General features: G+C 46.1%; 1 protein-coding gene across 4 annotated transcripts in view; it reads right to left on the bottom strand.

The window, feature by feature from the left end:
- SLC29A2 (solute carrier family 29 member 2) overlaps positions 1–20145 on the bottom strand; it is a 312574-nt gene that overhangs the window by 131850 nt on the left and 160579 nt on the right. For all 4 annotated transcript variants that reach the window (XM_063945097.1, XM_063945098.1, XM_063945096.1 and 1 more), the window contains exon 4: positions 12211–12413. In XM_063945097.1, coding sequence (XP_063801167.1) covers positions 12211–12413 — 203 coding nt within the window. The remainder of the gene's footprint in view (positions 1–12210; positions 12414–20145) is intronic.

Below are 20145 nucleotides of genomic sequence, written 5' to 3'. Positions count from 1 at the left end.
CTTTGAGGAATCTAACTAACCGTCCCACGAGTCTTCCGAAAAGCAGCCACCTCAGTATGTAATTGTGAGATGATTCCTGTTCGCGATACCGCCCAGGGGGTAAAACTAGCTTCTTGGGACGGGTTTACTAACGTAACCTCTGAAGCACGTTTCACACAGGGAGGAATCGTCCGTATGAGCTGTTTTGTTACACTTCGCATGGACAAATAATTTTTGTGACGCCTTATTCGCTGGTCCCTTGCCTGCCATTGTAGAGACAATTTTACACCAGCACTCCCAAATATATTATATCTATATATATATATATATCTATATCTATATATCTATCTCTATATCTATCTATCTCTCTATATATATATCTATCTCTCTCTCTCTCTATATATATATATATATATATATATATATATATATATCTCTCTCTCTCTCTCTATATATATATATATATATATATCTCTATCTATCTCTCTCTCTATATCTATCTATCTATCTCTCTCTCTATATATATATATATATATCTATCTCTCTATATATATATCTATCTCTCTCTCTCTCTCTATATATATATATATATATATATATATATATCTATCTCTCTCTCTCTCTCTATATCTATCTCTCTCTCTATATATATATATATATATATATCTATCTATCTATATCTGCAGTTCCAGAGCTTTTTCTTCCGGAATAAACACTCTGTAACTCAGTGTCCAGAATCATGCCCAGAAAAAGCAGCCGTGTGGTCGGAATCAACAGCGCAAACGAACACCCGAACCAGCGGACTGAAAGGGGTCCCATGTTTACACATCAGACCCCTTTCCCTGAATGCCGGGACACCACGTGACTCCTGTCACTGAGGTCCCTTCAGCCAATCAGGAAGCGCTACTTCCGTGGCGCTCACCTGATTGGCTGTGCGCTGTCTGAGCTGTCAGACAGCGCATCGCAAAGCCTCTCCATTACTTTCAATGGTGGGAACTTTGCGGGTAGCGGTGGGGTTAACCCGCGGTCAGCCGCTGACCGGCGGGTGACCTCAACGCTAGCCGCTAAGTTCCCACCATTGAATATAATGGAGGGAGCTGTGCGATGCCCTGTCTGCTCAGACGCGCACAGTGCCAATCAGCAGAGTGCAAGAACGTTGCACTCGCTGATTGGCTGAAGAGACCTTTCAGTGACACCTGTCACGGAGAGGTGTCTGCATTTGGGGAAAGGGGTCTCATGTGTCAACATGGGACCCCTTTCAGTCCGTTGGTCGGGTTTTTGCGTTTTTTTATTTTGCCAAGTACGTGGATTATACCCTAGACGTGGATTTATCTCTGGACGCTGGCAGGTGAGTATCATTTTTTCACAGGTACCCTCGGATCGTCGGAGACTGTGGCAGTCGGCGTGTCAACATAGGTAAGTATGTGTGTGTCGGTAGTGTGTAATAAAGTTTTACTTGTCACGGTGTGTGTGTCCTGTTTTTATTTGGGTATTTTTTTTCCAGTAGTACTACAGGTACCAGCGGGCCCGTTTTTCTCCCGCATGCTGGTACTTGTGGTTCTCCAAGTACCAGCTTGCGGGGGAGGCTTGCTGGGACTTGTAGTACTCCTGGAAAAAAACAATATTCGTTCAAAATTCTCAAGGCTATCAGCCTGCCATCCGCAGCCCTTGGATGGGGGGGGAGACAGCCTCGGGCTTCACCCCTGGCCCTTGGGTGGCTGGGGGGACGGACCCCTTGATTGAAGGGGTCCCCACTCCCCCAGGGTACCCCGGCCAGGGTTGACTAGTTGGATATTTAATGCCACGGCCGCAGGGCACTGTATAAATGTGACCCCCGGCTGTGGCATTATCTGTCCAGCTAGTGGAGCCCGATGCTGGTGTTAAAAATACGGGGGGACCCCTACTCTTTTTGTCCCCCGTATTTTTTGCACCAGCACCAGGCGCAGAGCCCGGTGCTGGTTTTAAAAATACGGGGGATCCCCTGGCAAATTTTCCCCCGCATTTTTAGAACCAGGACCAGCTCGAAGAGCCCGAGGCTGGTTATGCTTTGGAGGGGGGACCCCACGCAATTTTTTTTTTCGTGATTTTACCGTTCCAGCTAAGAAAAAAAATATATATATATATATATTTTTAAAAATATATAAATAATACTTGTGCCTCCTAAAAAGACAAACCAAGTACCTAATCCCTTATAATATAAATAGATATGCTTTAACCAAAAAAAAAAAAAACACCAAAAAAAAACATGTTTTAAATTTTTTTTATTGGTTTCACCCTCCAAAGTGTGGCGGATTGAAAATGACGAATTTACTGTCTAAAAGCACTGTTGTCGAATTTCCAAACTTCAATTGAATAGACTTTGGTCGAATTGCAGCATTTTAACATTGCAAAAAAGTCGAATTTGTCAAAAGTCGAATTTCAAAAAGTCGAATTTTGAAAGTCCGTTTTTTTGTCGGAAAGTACTGAATTGCATTGTCGAATTTTTTTTGGGGGCGAAAAAGTGCAGTTTTTCGACAATTTCGGGAATTCTACGCTAATTGCATATACCCCATAGAGGGAGGAGCCAGTTCACACCCAGTTAAAGTCTTTTCAGTGTGCACAAGCTCCTGCGGTTCCCGTCTATACCCCATTGTCCTTTTGGAGTCCCCAGCATCCTCTAGGACGTAAGAGAAATATATATATATATATATATATATATATATATATATATATATATTTATTTATTTTTTAAATAAAGTAACATAACTGAGCAGGAGCTCGGCACAAATTCAAAACAAAAGGATGATGGGGGATAGAGGGGGAGGAGCCTGTTTCACTTCTTAGATTATTTAAAGTGCCATCTCCCTGTAAGCTACCATCATCACCCCACAGTCTTGAAGTTGTGCCAGTGTCCCCTATGGCTTCCGAAAAAAGGATTTATCGGTAAGTACCAAAATCCTCCTCTTTTTTTTTGTGGCCAAGAATACCAGTTTTGGCTGTAAGGCATCATGCACTGTAGTTTTATAAAGGTACCCCCAAAAGAAAGAGCTATTATCTACTTACCGTATATTAAATCTTTTCTGTGAATCCTTCGGGGAGTGCACTTTTTACAAATCTATCTCCTGTTTACAGGAAATAATTAAATGTTAATTTTTTATTTTCAGACGTGATATTTTTCTATGATATCCAATTCTTTGGGGCTTTGTTAGAAAATAACTGGATGCAAGATGGGGATACAGATATGAGAGGGACAAACTTTTTTTTTTGTATCTGCTAGAGTACTGGATGGATCCCACATGTCCCTTTATGGATTCTGGGAAAAAGTATTTAAGGTTAAATATACAGATATACATCTCTGCTGCAGTCGTGCCAAGCAGCCTCTCTTGGCACTCAAGGTCACGTGAAAATATTTTAGCATAGAGCTTTTTTTTTTAAATGCGTTTTGGTTGCAACACAATGCGACTTGGTTGCACAAATTTGATATGGCACTTGTATATCTGTGTGCGACGGCACTTTCCCGATCGCGCCTGTTAGTTTATTCGTGTTTAGCCACTTTACGCGGCTAACCCCAACACTAATGGGTGTAACAGTGTGCATCAAATGAATATCTCCCTCTGCGATCTCCCGTCACATTAGATGGGAGATTGGGGGCGATAACATTTGAATTCCCCCTATGAATCTGTACAGGGAATTCTACATTGTAGAAGCCCTAAACCAGGCATTCCAACCACAGTCATCAAGGCACACCAACAGTGCATGTTTTAGAGATATCCAGGCTTCAGCACAGGTGACTTAATTAGTAGCTCAGTTATTTTGATTTAACCATCTGTGCAGCAGCCTGGACATCACTAAAACCTGCACTGTTGGTGTGCCTTGAGGACCGTGGTTGGGAATGCCTGCCCTAAACAAAGACCTATATAAAAATGACCACGCTGGACAATTAATATAGTGTCAATATTCACCTGTTCAGAAATAGAAAACACACAATTAGTTTCTCCTTAAAAAACCACACACTTTATAACAAGACAACAAGAGAAATATAATAGCATAATGGTAATGGAGCTACTACTCCTGCTGTGAAACATTTGAATAAAATAGGAGTTCAACTGCAAATCTCACGCATGTAATTACGTTTAAAATAAGTCTGTAACCTCCAGGTATATTTCTCTATATTTATTTCAATATCAACCTGGTTTAGTGATAAATTAGGTCTAATTAAACAACTTTGTTAGAAGCACAGTGCCGATAGTATAGTGCATAATTTCAGACCCCTGCAAAGTTATTAATTCCTACGTCCAATGATCGAGGTGGTCACTGTGGATTCTAATTGTGCCAGGCGTTGCTTATCCGCTGCCCAATGGATGTGATAGCGCGAGCCTTTTAAGGCTAGTTGGTAAATGCACTTGTTACTCCATGGGTATCCGGGGCAGTGTATCTTGCCTGCGGTAGAATAGTTGGCAGTTTGTGCTTGACGGCAAGGATCACAAGCTGCCATGAATCACAGTGCCGGCAGCCTGCTTCCACAGCTTGCCCTTCACACACTCTTTTATGCACAGAGGGCCATGTGACTTCCCGTTCTAGCTGGTCAGCCAAGGCTGTCCACAAAGTCCTCACATATCCAAATGTATGAACCTACAGATTGTAAATGACCCAATGTAAACATGTCAATTTATGAACAGGACAATTGGGCAAATACCTCTTCCACTGTAGACCATAGCCAACATCACAATGACTTTATTTGGATACACTATAAAACCACTTATCTTTCTGAGAATGCACAGAATTGACAAACACCCTTTCTATCTTCTAGAGTAAACAAATTAGGTGGAAAGCCCAATTAACTGACAGGGTTGTTGTCAAGTACAACCTGGGGATCCCTGGTTCTTGAGCAGAATCGTTTCACCTTGTCGATAAATGGATGACCCTATTACTCTACATTATGAATATTGAGGCCTTCCAAGGAAAAGGTGTTAAAAACCTTGGATGCATCTCCTAGGCTCTAAACAGGTAGAAATCACCCTAGAAGGATGGTGCATTTTTCCAAGGTAGTGCCAGGTACAGCGCTGCCTTAGTCTGCTATTAGTTTTCAGTGACAAGAGGACAATCACCTACATGTAAGCTGCCCCCCATGTGCGCGGTCCAGCACTACTACACCATTACAGTGAGGCCATGGTTATAATGCACTGTTGTAGAGGTAATGGGGACCATCCCTCTGGAAGACTATGTCAGGAGCGACCTATTTCTCTTAAACTGGTAAAGTCTAAAAATAAGATTTTACTTACCGATAAATCTATTTCTCGTAGTCCGTAGTGGATGCTGGGACTCCGTCAGGACCATGGGGAATAGCGGCTCCGCAGGAGACAGGGCACAAAATTTAAAAGTTTGACCACTAGGTGGTGTGTACTGGCTCCTCCCCCTATGACCCTCCTCCAAGCCTCAGTTAGGATACTGTGCCCGGACGAGCGTACACAATAAGGAAGGATTTTGAATCCCGGGTAAGACTCATACCAGCCACACCAATCACACCGTACAACTTGTGATCTGAACCCAGTTAACAGTATGACAAACGTAGGAGCCTCTGAACAGACGGCTCACAACAATAACAACCCGATTTTTTTGTAACAATAACTATGTACAAGTATTGCAGACAATCCGCACTTGGGATGGGCGCCCAGCATCCACTACGGACTACGAGAAATAGATTTATCGGTAAGTAAAATCTTATTTTCTCTGACGTCCTAGTGGATGCTGGGACTCCGTCAGGACCATGGGGATTATACCAAAGCTCCCAAACGGGCGGGAGAGTGCGGATGACTCTGCAGCACCGAATGAGAGAACTCCAGGTCCTCCTTAGCCAGGGTATCAAATTTGTAGAATTTTACAAACGTGTTCTCCCCTGACCACGTAGCTGCTCGGCAGAGTTGTAATGCCGAGACCCCTCGGGCAGCCGCCCAAGATGAGCCCACCTTCCTTGTGGAATGGGCCTTGACAGATTTAGGCTGTGGCAGGCCTGCCACAGAATGTGCAAGTTGAATTGTGCTACAAATCCAACGAGCAATCGTCTGCTTAGAAGCAGGAGCACCCAGCTTGTTGGGTGCATACAGTATAAACAGCGAGTCAGATTTTCTGACTCCAGCCGTCCTTGAAATATATATTTTCAATGCTCTGACAACGTCCAGCAACTTGGAATCCTCCAAATCGCTAGTAGCCGCAGGCACCACAATAGGCTGGTTCAGGTGAAACGCTGAAACCACCTTAGGCAGAAAGTGAGGACGCGTCCGCAGTTCTGCCCTGTCCGAATGGAAAATCAGATATGGGCTTTTATACGATAAAGCCGCCAATTCTGACACTCTCCTGGCTGAAGCCAGGGCCAGTAGCATGGTTACTTTCCATGTAAGATATTTCAAATCCACCGATTTGAGTGGCTCAAACCAATGGGATTTGAGAAAATCCAAAACTACATTAAGATCCCACGGTGCCACTGGGGGCACAACCGGGGGCTGTATATGTAGTACTCCTTTTACAAAAGTCTGGACTTCAGGAACTGAAGCCAATTCTTTCTGGAAGAAAATCGACAGGGCCGAAATTTGAACCTTAATGGACCCTAATTTGAGGCCCATAGACAATCCTGTTTGCAGGAAATGTAGGAATCGACCCAGTTGAAATTCCTCCGTCGGGGCCTTCCTGGCCTCACACCACGCAACATATTTTCTCCAAATGCGGTGATAATGTTGTGCAGTCACCTCCTTCCTGGCTTTTACCAGGGTAGGGATGACCTCTTCCGGAATGCCTTTTTCCCTTAGGATTCGGCGTTCAACCGCCATGCCGTCAAACGCAGCCGCGGTAAGTCTTGGAATAGACACGGTCCCTGCTGAAGCAGGTCCCGTCTTAGAGGTAGAGGCCACGGATCTTCCGTGAGCATCTCCTGAAGTTCCGGGTACCAAGTTCTTCTTGGCCAATCCGGAGCCACGAGTATCGTTCTTACTCCCCTTTGCCGTATAATTCTCAGTACTTTTGGTATGAGAGGCAGAGGAGGAAACACATACACTGACTGGTACACCCATGGTGTTACCAGAGCGTCTACAGCTATTGCCTGAGGGTCTCTTGACCTGGCGCAATACCTGTCCAGTTTTTTGTTGAGGCGGGACGCCATCATGTCCACCATTGGTCTTTCCCAATGGACCACAATCATGTGGAAGACTTCTGGATGAAGTCCCCACTCTCCCGGGTGCAGATCGTGTCTGCTGAGGAAGTCTGCTTCCCAGTTGTCCACTCCCGGGATGAACACAGCTGACAGTGCTAACACATGATTTTCTGCCCAGCGAAGAATCCTTGCAGCTTCTGCCATTGCCCTCCTGCTTCTTGTGCCGCCCTGTCTGTTTACGTGGGCGACTGCCGTGATGTTGTCCGACTGAATCAACACCGGCTGACCCTGAAGCAGAGGTTTTGCCAGGCTTAGAGCATTGTAGATTGCTCTTAGCTCCAGTATATTTATGTGAAGAGACGTCTCCAGGCTTGACCACACGCCCTGGAAGTTTCTTCCCTGTGTGACCGCTCCCCAGCCTCTCAGGCTGGCATCCGTGGTCACTAGGACCCAGTTCTGTATGCCGAATCTGCGGCCCTCTAACAGATGAGCACTCTGCAACCACCATAGCAGAGACACTCTTGTCCTTGTGGACAATTTTATCCGCTGATGCATCTGCAGATGCGATCCGGACCATTTGTCCAGCAGATCCCACTGAAAAGTTCGTGCATGGAATCTGCCGAATGGAATCGCTTCGTAAGAAGCTACCATTTTTCCCAGGACTCTTGTGCATTGATGCACAGATACTTTTCCTGGTTTTAGGAGGTTCCTGACTAGATCGGATAACTCCCTGGCTTTCTCCTCCGGAAGAAATACCTTTTTCTGAACAGTGTCCAGAATCATCCCTAGGAACAACAGACGTGTCGTCGGGATCAGTTGGGACTTTGGAAAATTCAGAATCCACCCGTGTTGTTGGAGCACTACTTGAGTTAGTGCTACTCCGACCTCCAGCTGTTCTCTGGATCTTGCCCTTATCAGGAGATCGTCCAAGTAAGGGATAATTAAGACGCCTTCTCTTCGAAGAAGGATCATCATTTCGGCCATTACCTTGGTAAAGACCCGGGGTGCCGTGGACAATCCAAACGGCAGCGTCTGAAACTGATAATGACAGTTTTATACCACGAACCTGAGGTACCCTTGGTGTGAAGGGCAAATTGGAACATGAAGGTAAGCATCCTTGATGTCCAAGGACACCATAAAATCCCCTTCTTCCAGATTCGCTATCACTGCTCTGAGTGACTCCATCTTGAACTTGAATTTTTGTATGTACAGGTTCAGAGATTTTAGATTTAGAATCGGTCTTACCGAGCCGTCCGGCTTCGGTACCACAAATAGCGTGGAGTAATACCCCTGTCCCTGTTGTAGGAGGGGTACCTTGACTATCACCTGCTGAGAATACAGCTTGTGAATGGCCTCCAATACCGTCGCCCTGTCGGAGGGAGACGTTGGCAAAGCAGACTTTAGGAAACGGCGAGGAGGGGACTTCTCGAATTCCAACCTGTAACCCTGAGATACTACCTGCAGGATCCAGGGGTCCACCTGCGAGTGAGCCCACTGTGCGCTGAAATGTTTGAGGCGACCCCTCACCGCCCCTGAGTCTGCTTGTAAGGTCCCAGCGTCATGCTGAGGCCTTTGTAGAAGCCGGGGAGGGCTTCTGCTCCTGGGAAGGAGCTGCTTGTTGCAGTCTCTTACCCTTTCCTTTGCCTCAGGGCAAATAGGAATGTCCTTTTGCTCGTTTGTTCTTATAGGAACGAAAGGACTGCGGCTGAAAAGCCTGCGGCTTTTTCTGCTGGGAGGTGACCTGGGGTAAAAAGGTGGATTTTCCGGCCGTTGCCGTGGCCACCAGATCCGATAGACCGACCCCAAATAATTCCTCCCCCTTATACGGCAATACTTCCATATGTCGTTTGGAATCCGCATCACCTGACCACTGGCGCGTCCATAAACTTCTTCTGGCAGATATGGACATCGCACTTACTCTTGATGCCAGAGTGCAAATATCTCTCTGTGCATCTCGCATATAAAGAAATGCATCCTTTAACTGCTCTATAGTCAGTAAAATACTGTCCCTATCCAGGGTATCAATATTTTCAGACAGTGACTCCGACCAAGCCACGCCAGCACTGCACATCCAGGCTGAGGCGATTGCTGGTCTCAGTATAACACCAGTATGTGTGTATATACTTTTTAATGTATTCTCCAGCCTCCTATCAGCTGGATCCTTGAGGGCGGCCGTATCAGGAGACGGTAACGCCACTTGCTTTGATAAGCGTGTGAGCGCCTTATCCACCCTAGGAGGTGTTTCCCAGCGCGCCCTAACCTCTGGCGGGAAAGGGTATAATGCCAATAACTTCTTTGAAATTAGCAGTTTTCTATCTGGGGTAACCCACGCTTCATCACACACTTCATTCAGTTCCTCTGATTCAGGAAAAACTATCGGTAGTTTTTTCACACCCCACATAATACCCCTTTTTGTGGTACTTGCAGTATCAGAGATATGCAAAGCCTCCTTCATTGCCGTGATCATATAACGTGTGGCCCTACTGGAAAATACGTTTGTTTCTTCACCGTCGACACTGGATTCAGTGTCAGTGTCTGGGTCTGTGTCGACCGACTGAGGTAAAGGGCGTTTTACAGCCCCTGACGGTGTCTGAGACGCCTGGACAGGTACTAACTGGTTTGCCGGCTGTCTCATGTCGTCAACCGACTTTTGTAGCGTGCTGACACTATCCCGTAATTCCATAAACAAAGCCATCCATTCTGGTGTCGACTCCCTAGGGGGTGACATCACCATTACAGGCAATTGCTCCGCCTCCACGCCAACATCGTCCTCATACATGTCGACACACACGTACCGACACACAGCAGACACACAGGGAATGCTCTGATAGAAGACAGGACCCCACTAGCCCTTTGGGGAGACAGAGGGAGAGTTTGCCAGCACACACCCAAGCGCTATAAATATATATAGGGACAACCTTAATAAGTGTGTTCCCTTTATAGCAGCTCAAATATTATAAATATCGCCAATAAGTGCCCCCCCTCTCTGTTTTTACCCTGTTTCTGTAGTGCAGTGCAGGGGAGAGTCCTGGGAGCCTTCCTCGCAGCGGAGCTGTGCAGGAAAATGGCGCTGTGTGCTGAGGAGAATAGGCCCCGCCCCCTTTTCGGTGGGCTTCTTCTCCCGGTTTTTTTGGAACCTGGCAGGGGTTAAATACATCCATATAGCCCCAGGGGCTATATGTGATATATTTTAGCCAGAATAGGTATATTACATTGCTGCCCAGGGCGCCCCCCCCAGCGCCCTGCACCCTCAGTGACCGCTGGTGTGAAGTGTGCGGAGAGCAATGGCGCACAGCTGCAGTGCTGTGCGCTACCTCATGAAGACTGAGACGTCTTCTGCCGCCGGTTTCTGGACCTCTTCTCTATTCGGCATCTGCAAGGGGGTCGGCGGCGCGGCTCCGGTGACCCATCCAGGCTGTACCTGTGATCGTCCCTCTGGAGCTAGTGTCCAGTAGCCTAAGAAGCAAATCCATCCTGCACGCAGGTGAGTTCACTTCTTCTCCCCTAAGTCCCTCGTTGCAGTGAGCCTGTTGCCAGCAGGACTCACTGAAAATAAAAAACCTAACAAACTTTTTCTAAGCAGCTCTTTAGGAGAGCCACCTAGATTGCACCCTGCTCGGACGGGCACAAAAACCTAACTGAGGCTTGGAGGAGGGTCATAGGGGGAGGAGCCAGTACACACCACCTAGTGGTCAAACTTTTAAATTTTGTGCCCTGTCTCCTGCGGAGCCGCTATTCCCCATGGCCCTGACGGAGTCCCAGCATCCACTAGGACGTCAGAGAAAGACGCTGTAACTTAAAAAAGACTAAGAAGAACATTTACTAAGCAGCGATAAGAGCGGAGAAGGGAGCCAGTGGTGAAGATGCCCATGGCAACCAAGCACTGAAGTAACATCTACAATTTGCATACTATAAAATTAGACAGAGCTGCTGATTGGTTGATGGGGCAGCTTCTCCACTGGCTCACTTCTCCGCTCGTAACACTTCTTAGTAAATGCCCCCCTTAACACCAAAAAGGTATTTTAAGCAAACCCTTCTTTTTCTCAAATAGACTGGAGGGGTAAAATTTCTTGTCCTCATTCTGCTATATGTAGGTTCAAGCAGTTTTGCATCAGTTTCAAGAACAGGCATTGACTGCACAATTTAAGTATGAACTGTTACAGTTATCAACACTTGGACGAGACAATGCTGCACTGACAGGGGTGACATGGAGACTAAGAGGGGTATTCAATTAAGGCACTTTTCGCTATTTTTCAGTGAGAATGGGGATTCGCCCTATTCAATAGCAGGGCCATTTTATCGCCTAGGCGAAAAATTCAGTAGGAAATAACGGGTGTATCACCAAATCCATATGTTTTCGCACCTGCGCCGTTGAAAACGTGGGTTGTTTTCGTTGATGAGGCATTTTTCGACAATGTCTTTGTCAAAAATACCTTGAAAATGGTACGCAATTGAATACGCAAGGGCGTGAATTCAATAGTTCTGAAATTATCAAGTAGGGTTCCTTCCACAGAGGTCCTACAGTTATAATACTTGCCTAGGACAAGGCCACAATGCTTATACACATCAATTTCCAAATGGCTTCCACACTGTCAAAGAAACCAATAATCAACTTTCTAATAGTTGGATTAAATCATGCACTCAATAGGAAAGGTAACTACATGAAAATTCCAGCCCCAACCTTCAGTGTTCCAATGTGTCAGTGTGAACATGTTAATGTGGTCATTCGCCTTCAGGCTTTATCAATGAGCACAAATCATTACTAGGAAAATGTTCTGTGTTAATAAATCTAGTGTTTTGTCCTGTAATAAAATTAAAAAATATAAAATATATTTCATGGTTTTCACTTTAGTTCTGTAAAGTGGATTGTCTGCATAGAAGCGAAATTCATCTTTTGTTAATGTGGGCCATTTTATAGACATTGTGGAGCTGCACATACAGAAATCCCATAACAATTAGTCCTAGGGGAATAAAAATTAATGTAGCCAGGTAAAGTCATGTAACAACTACAAAGATTTTAGTTACAATAGCGTCTCACTGATATAATAATAATAATAATAATAATAATAATAATAATAATAATAATAATAAGGCTATAAGCACCTTACCATTGATAAATGAAGGAGTTTAGGAGTGTACATAGCAGCAGGGGCAGCTGGGCCAAGAGGGTCATCCAGTTACTGAAATTAAAATCATCTGTGCACCTCCCACTTTCATTCGTCTGGGACTCCGATAAATTACCACTCGCAACAGATCCCGATGAGTTCCCATTTGTTAATGGCTTTTCCAAACAAAGACGAGCCTGAAAATACTATGACAAGAAGAACTATGTTAATACAGGACACTGCGCCAATGTGCATATAAAGCAAGTGATATCTGCCAACATCATGCTGGTTGGTACTGTAAATGACAGCATTAAGTACTTTTGTAAAAAAAATTAAAACCATAAGAAAAGTTATTTACGTAAATAACCACAATCAAATTTGCCGAGATCATCAGTGGACATGTTGCAAGATGTTGTGGTAATCTGACCATGGTTAGCCTGTGATGACCACATTAACAGACACTAGACAGGCAAGACAAGTTAATTTAGCCACCTACATAAGAACAGAGAAATACTTCAGCCAAATGCGGATCATTGCCAACCAAAATGGTGTCAATTTTAGCTGAATAAATCTTAAAATGAAGCTATTCAACTGTTTTTTTTACGTCGTTAAGTAATGGGCGCCCAGCAGAGCTACCTCCAGGTACTCCGGTTTCATCCCACAATCCAAAAAATATACTGGTAGGTTAACTGCCTCCCAACTAAATTAAACCCTAGTGTGAAGGTATCTGTGTGTACATGCAATAGGGAATATAGATTGTAAGCTCCACTGGGGCAGGGACTGATGTGAATGTGTGCGCTATATAAATAACTGGTAATAAATAATAAAATATATTTTTTGGTGCCCATTACTTGTTTCTTGCCCACATTTTTATATATATATATATATATATATATATATATATATATATATATATATATATATATATATATATATATATATATCTCATCACAAGGTTTCCACAGCTCCTAACAGTACATAAATGAGCAAAACAACAAAACAGAGACTTACAGTACAAAACAAAGCAGGACAAATACACGGTATCTAAACATTTCTGCATGAACAGAAATGATACTGAAATTAGCATCAGGGTGGCAGAAATATTCGTTATCAACGGTAAGTTTTACAATAACGTTATTTCTCCTAAGTCCACAGTATCCACAGGATAACATTGGGATATGACGACGTGACAGCTTTCGGCCTCGCAGCATACAACGGGCCCGTTCATATATCCCCATCTCCTGGCTCAGGCAAATCAGTTGTTTTTCCAAAGCTTAAGGCAGGACCATCATAGAGAGCCCTAATCAGGTGAGAAGAACACACATGCACACACTTCCATACAGGGAGAAAAAGGTTTGTGAGTGAAAGGATTCTCAAATCAGGTGCATCAGGGTAGGATCCATGTAGACTCGAAAGAAATAACGTTACCAACGGTAAGTTTTACCATAACGAATATTTCTCTGGCAGGGTCCACAGGTTATAAACAGGATAACACTGGGATGTCCCAAAGCAATTAAGTGGTGGGGACGCTCCTGATTGGACAGGAGAATCCTTCGCCCAAATTCAGCGTCCTGAGAGGCAAAGGTATCAAAGGAATAATGTTTAATGAATGTGTTAATGGAAGACCATGTGGCTGCCTTACATATCTGTCCTACTGAAGCACTACATTGTACTGCCCATGACGGACCTACCTTACGAGTAGAGTGAGCAGAGACATTAGCTAGAACAGGGAGATCAGCTTGAGAATATGCTTCTGAAATAGTAAATCGGAAGCCACCTCGCCAGTGTCTGCTTACCAGCAGGCCATCCTCTCTTGTGAAATCCGTAGAGAATGTAGAGCGTGTCTGCCTTTCTGATGGCACCGGTACGATCCACGTAGATCCTTAAGACATGGACTACAACGATGCATCTCCCACAGAAAGGTCCGGCCCCTGGAAGACTGTGAATACAATTTCTTCATTAAGGTGGAATTTAGACACCACATTAGGAAGATACCCAGATTTGGTTCTGGGAACCGCTCTATCTGGATAAAAAAAAAAAAATCAGAAGTGGGAGGACGACATACAGTAACAATGCCCCTAAATCTAAAACTCTTCTAGCTGAAGCAATGGCCAGTAGAAAGAGAACTTTAGCTGTCAACTATTTAAGATCCACTCCTTTAACTGGTTCAGATGGGGCAACCTGAAGGGCCTTTAGAACTAAACTTAAGTCCCAAGGGACTGTAGGAAGAACAAAAGGAGTTTGAATGTGCAGCATTACCTGGAAAAAGTATGCACATCCTGTAGCTTAGCAATTTTCTTTCGGAACCATACAGGCAATGCTGACACTTGCACTCTAAAGGAAGCCACCCGTAAACCTTTATGCATTCATGCTTGTAGGAATGCTAAGACTCTGGAAACTCTAAAAGACATAGGGTCAAATTTCCAAGCACTGCACCATTGAATATAGGCTTGCCATATTCGGTGAAAAATGCGAGCTGAGGAATCCTGGTGGCTTCCGCCATTGCCACCCTGCTTCTTGTGCCGCCCTGGCGGTTTACATGGGCGACTGCCGTGATGTTGTCTGACTGAATCAGCACTGGTTGGTCTCGAAGCAGAGGCTCCGCTTGACTCAGGGCGTTGTATATGGCCCTTATTTCCAGGATATTGATGTGCAGACAAGTCTCCTGACTTGACCACAGCCCTTCGAAGTTTCTATACTGAGTGACTGCCCCCCATCCGCGGAGGCTTGCATCCGTGGTCACCAGGACCCAGTCCTGTATGCCGAACCTGCGGCCCTCGAGGAGGTGAGCGCTCTGCAGCCACCACAGAAGAGACACCCTGGCCCTGGGAGACAGGGTGATCAGCCGATGCATCTGAAGATGCGATCCGGACCACTTGTCCAGCAGATCCCACTGAAAGATCCTCGTATGGAACCTGCCGAAGGGAATGGCTTCGTATGACGCCACCATCTTTCCCAGATACCCGTTTTGGTTTTAGTAGGTCTCTGACCAGAGTCACGAGCTCCAGTCGTGGAGCCCCAGCGTCATGCGGTGGATTTAGTGGACGCTGGGGAGGACTTTTGTTCCTGGGAACTAGCTGCCTGGTGCAGCTTCTTTCCTCTACCCCAGCCCCTGGCAAGAAAGGATGCACCTCTGACTTTCTTGCTTTTTTGAGAACGAAAGGACTGCATTTGGTAATACGGTGCTTTCTTTGGCTGTGAGGGAACGTAAGGCAAGAAATTTGACTTCCCAGCTGTGGCTGTGGACACAAGGTCCGAAAGACCGTCCCCAAATAATTCCTCACCCTTGTAAGGCAAAACCTCCATGTGTTTTTTTTAGAGTCGGCATCCCCTGTCCATTGCCGAGTCCATAAGACCCTTCTGGCAGAAATGGACATTGCATTTATTCTAGAACCCAGCAGGCAAATGTCCCTCTGGGCATCTCGCATATATAGAACGGCGTCTTTGATATGCCCCAGGGTTAGTAAAACAGCATCCCTGTCCAGGGTATCTATGTCCTCCGACAGAGTATCTGTCCATGCTGCTACCGCACTACACATCCAGGCCGAAGAAATGGCTGGCCTCAGTAGAGTACCAGAATGTGTATAAACAGACTTCAGGATAGCTTCCTGCTTCCTATCCGCAGGATCCTTTAGGGCGGCCGTATCCTGAGATGGCAGGGCCACCTTCTTAGATAAGCATGTCAGCGCTTTGTCTACCCTAGGGGAGGATTCCCAGCGTAACCTGTCCGTTGGCGGGAAAGGATACGCCATCAGTAGCTTTTTGGAAATCACCACTCTTATCAGGGGAACCCCACGCTTCTTCACATAATTCATTTAACTCATGTGAAGGGGGAAAAGTCACTTCTTGTCTTTTCTCCCCAAACATATAAACCCTCTTGTCAGGGACAGGGTTTTCCTCTGCAATGTGCAATACCTCCTTCATTGCATTAATCATGTAACGGATGGCCTTGGTCATTTTAGGCTGTAATTTTGCCTCATCATCATCGACACTGGAATCAGGCTCCGTGTCGACATCTGTGTCAACCAGCTGAGATAGTGGCCGCTTATGAGACCCTGACGGCCTCTGAGCTGCAGGATCAGACATGGGTTGAGACCCTGACTGTCCCAAGGCTTCAGCCTTATCAAATCTTCTATGTAAGGAGCTTACATTATCATTTAAGACCTTCCACATATCCATCCAATCAGGTGTCGGCCCCGACGGCTGCGACACCACATTCATCTGCACTTGTTCCGCCTCCATGTAACCCTCATCAAACATGTCGACACTGACGTACCGACACACTGCACACACACAGGGAATGCTCTGACTGAGGACAGGGCCCCACAAAGGCTTTTGGGGAGACAGAGAGAGTATGCCAGCCCACACCACAGCGCTATATAACTCAGGGATTTACACTGTAATTAGTGTCCACCCAGTAGCTGCTGATTATAACGTTTTTGCGCCTAAATTTATGTGCCCCCCCTCTCTTTTTTCCCTTCTTGTACCTGGATACTGCAGGGGAGAGCCTGGGGAGCTGCTTCCAGCAGAGCTGTGAAGAAAAATGTCGCTGGTTAGTGCTGAGGAAGAAGGCCCCGCCCCCTCAGTGGCGGGCTTCTGTCCCGCTTTCATGTGTAAAAAATGGCGGGGCTCGGGCATATATACAGTCCCAGACTGTATATATGTCTATTTTTGCCAAAAGGTACTTAATTGCTGCCCAGGGCGCCCCCCCCTGCGCCCTGCACCCGACAGTGACCGGAGTGTGCTGTGGGAGCACTGGCGCACAGCTGCAGTGCTGTGCGCTACCTTAAGTGAAGACTGGAGTCTTCTGCCGCCACTTTCGTTGACTTCTTGCTTCTGCTACTTCAGTTCTTCTGGCTCTGCGAGTGGGACGACGGCGCTGCTCCGGGAACGGACGATCAAGGTTAGGTACCTGTGTTCGATCCCTCTGGAGCTAATGGTGTCCAGTAGCCTAAGAAGCGCAACCTAGCTGCAGTGAGTAGGTTTGCTTCTCTCCCCTCAGTCCCACGTAGCAGAGAGTCTGTTGCCAGCAGAAGCTCTCTGAAAATAAAAAAACCTGACAAAATACTTTCTTTTCTAGCAAGCTCAGGAGAGCCCACTAGGAGCACCCAGCTCTGGCCGGGCACAGATTCTGAGGTCTGGAGGAGGGGCATAGAGGGAGGAGCTAGTGCACACCAGATAGTACTGAATCTTTCTTTAGAGTGCCCAGTCTCCTGCGGAGCCCGTCTATTCCCCATGGTCCTTACGGAGTCCCCAGCATCCACTAGGACGTTAGAGAAAGTTCATTACAAACACCGACCCTCTAAAAAGTTCTAGTTGTACCGGAATTTCAGAATTCCATTTGAATTTTTATTACATATACTCACAAGATTAGGGAGCAGGATGAGGACTTATGGTGCCCATTCACTTGTGCGATGCCCCGCGACATCTCGGGGTATCGCACCGGCAGTTCAGGTGCGATGAAATCGCACCTGAACTGCCAAAGTGATTACCATGCGATAGATCGCATGATAATCACGTGATGGGCACGTCACCGGCGTTTGGGAGTGGCCTCCAGCCGCTCCCGACGGGTGCCCATCGCAGTGCGATATATTGCATGTGCTTTTAAAAACACATGCGATCGCTCTGCGATCGATAGATATTAACTGCAGCACATACGATCTTGAGACGTGAGATTCGACCGGCAAGGTACCTAAAATGTGCATACAATCCTTCGATTTCTCTCACAGATGTGGTCGAAATCGAAGGTTAGCACCGATAATCAAACAAGTGTATGGGCACCATTAAAGCTGGGCATACACTATACTATTGTCAGATAATCTGTGGTTGGAACGAAAACCTGGTAATGGATCAGAGCAACTGAAAAATCGACCATTTGCTCCCAAACACTGGAAACTGAACAAAACCTGCCAATGATTTAACCAATTTGTATAAACTACAGGTGTTGTCCATTTTCCAGTGTTTGGTAGCAAATGGTCGATTGTCAGTTGCTCTTCTAACCACAGATGATCTGCCAGATAATTGTAACGGCTGTTGTTAACTTGTTAACGAGGACCTCCCTCGTCTGTACATGTTCAGACGAGGGAGGGGGTCGTTAACGATAATGAGTGTACACCATAGGTGTGCGCAGGGGGGGGTGCCTGGTGCAGCGATCACCGAGCAGGCTGATTACTGTCCCCTCTGCGCTGCACCCTGTCAGAACTGCATTATTGACGCCTGGGTTAATCAGGGGTGCCACTGCCACTGACTTTCAAACTCCTGGCTCCACCTCCATGTACAAAAACAGTGTGATGTGACGTGATTACGTCATGCTGCTCACATGCCCACCCTTCACACCCGCCACATACACACCTCTCTCCTTCTATGCTATGCCAACGCCAGCCACTGATGCAGAGCAGCCTGTAGCCAGTGTTCCTCTTAGGAAGACAAATTCAATACTGGCAGGCGGCCGGCAGCAGCATTGACACGTCACTCGTCTTTCCAGCAGCGGCAATACTAGTCTGCGACTGTCATTGTCAGTGAGTGACTGACTTGTAAGTAAGCTGCGGCAGCTTGCAGGTGAAAAAGAGGGGGAGCCGGACCAAGCTGAGGAGGAGCAGTGTAATTGCATGAGTGCTATCAGGGGTGTTTGTTTGTTTGGTGCACACTACAACATCTGACAATGTATCTGCTTTATTAGGATTGGTACAAGGGTGGATATTTTATATGCGTTGACCATCAATAGATGGTGCTAGACATGCCCAAAAGGCGGTGCTAGACATACACCCCTGACAGTGTACCCCCTAATAAAATGTGCTGTGCACGCCAGTGGTGTACACACTAGGCGATATTATCAACAATATCGCTCAGAAAGCCCTTTCTGAGCGATATTGTTCAAAATAACGCCCAGTGTGTATGGGGCTTTAGAGATAGTGTCCATTGTCCAATCTCACCAATTGTGTTTTATGGGATATGGCTGTTCAACACAATCATTAAACTGTTCACTTTGTCCACAAGCACGCTCATTCTGTGTGGCTGGAAACACGTGTACAATGCACAAAAAAACAAACCAACAAAAAAAATAAGAATTTACTTACCGATAATTCTATTTCTCGGAGTCCGTAGTGGATGCTGGGGTTCCTGAAAGGACCATGGGGAATAGCGGCTCCGCAGGAGACAGGGCACAAAAAGTAAAGCTTTTCCAGATCAGGTGGTGTGCACTGGCTCCTCCCCCTATGACCCTCCTCCAGACTCCAGTTAGGTACTGTGCCCGGACGAGCGTACACAATAAGGGAGGATTTTGAATCCCGGGTAAGACTCATACCAGCCACACCAATCACACCGTACAACTTGTGATCTAAACCCAGTTAACAGTATGATAACAGAGGAGCCTCTGAAAGATGGCTCCCTAAACAATAACTCGAATTAGTTAACAATAACTATGTACAAGTATTGCAGATAATCCGCACTTGGGATGGGCGCCCAGCATCCACTACGGACTTCGAGAAATAGAATTATCGGTAAGTAAATTCTTATTTTCTCTATCGTCCTAGTGGATGCTGGGGTTCCTGAAAGGACCATGGGGATTATACCAAAGCTCCCAAACGGGCGGGAGAGTGCGGATGACTCTGCAGCACCGAATGAGAGAACTCCAGGTCCTCTTTTGCCAGGGTATCAAATTTGTAGAATTTTACAAACGTGTTCTCCCCTGACCACGTAGCTGCTCGGCAGAGTTGTAATGCCGAGACCCCTCGGGCAGCCGCCCAAGATGAGCCCACCTTCCTTGTGGAATGGGCCTTAACAGATTTAGGCTGTGGCAGGCCTGCCACAGAATGTGCAAGTTGAATTGTGTTACAAATCCAACGAGCAATCGACTGCTTAGAAGCAGGCGCACCCAACTTGTTGGGTGCATATAGTATAAACAGCGAGTCAGATTTTCTGACTCCAGCCGTCCTTGAA

Source organism: Pseudophryne corroboree, chromosome 11 (genome assembly GCF_028390025.1).
Source record: "Pseudophryne corroboree isolate aPseCor3 chromosome 11, aPseCor3.hap2, whole genome shotgun sequence".
Lineage (NCBI taxonomy): Eukaryota > Metazoa > Chordata > Amphibia > Anura > Myobatrachidae > Pseudophryne > Pseudophryne corroboree.
The sequence above is the reverse complement of the archived record's forward strand: the minus strand, read 5'-3'. Positions and strand labels throughout refer to the sequence as shown.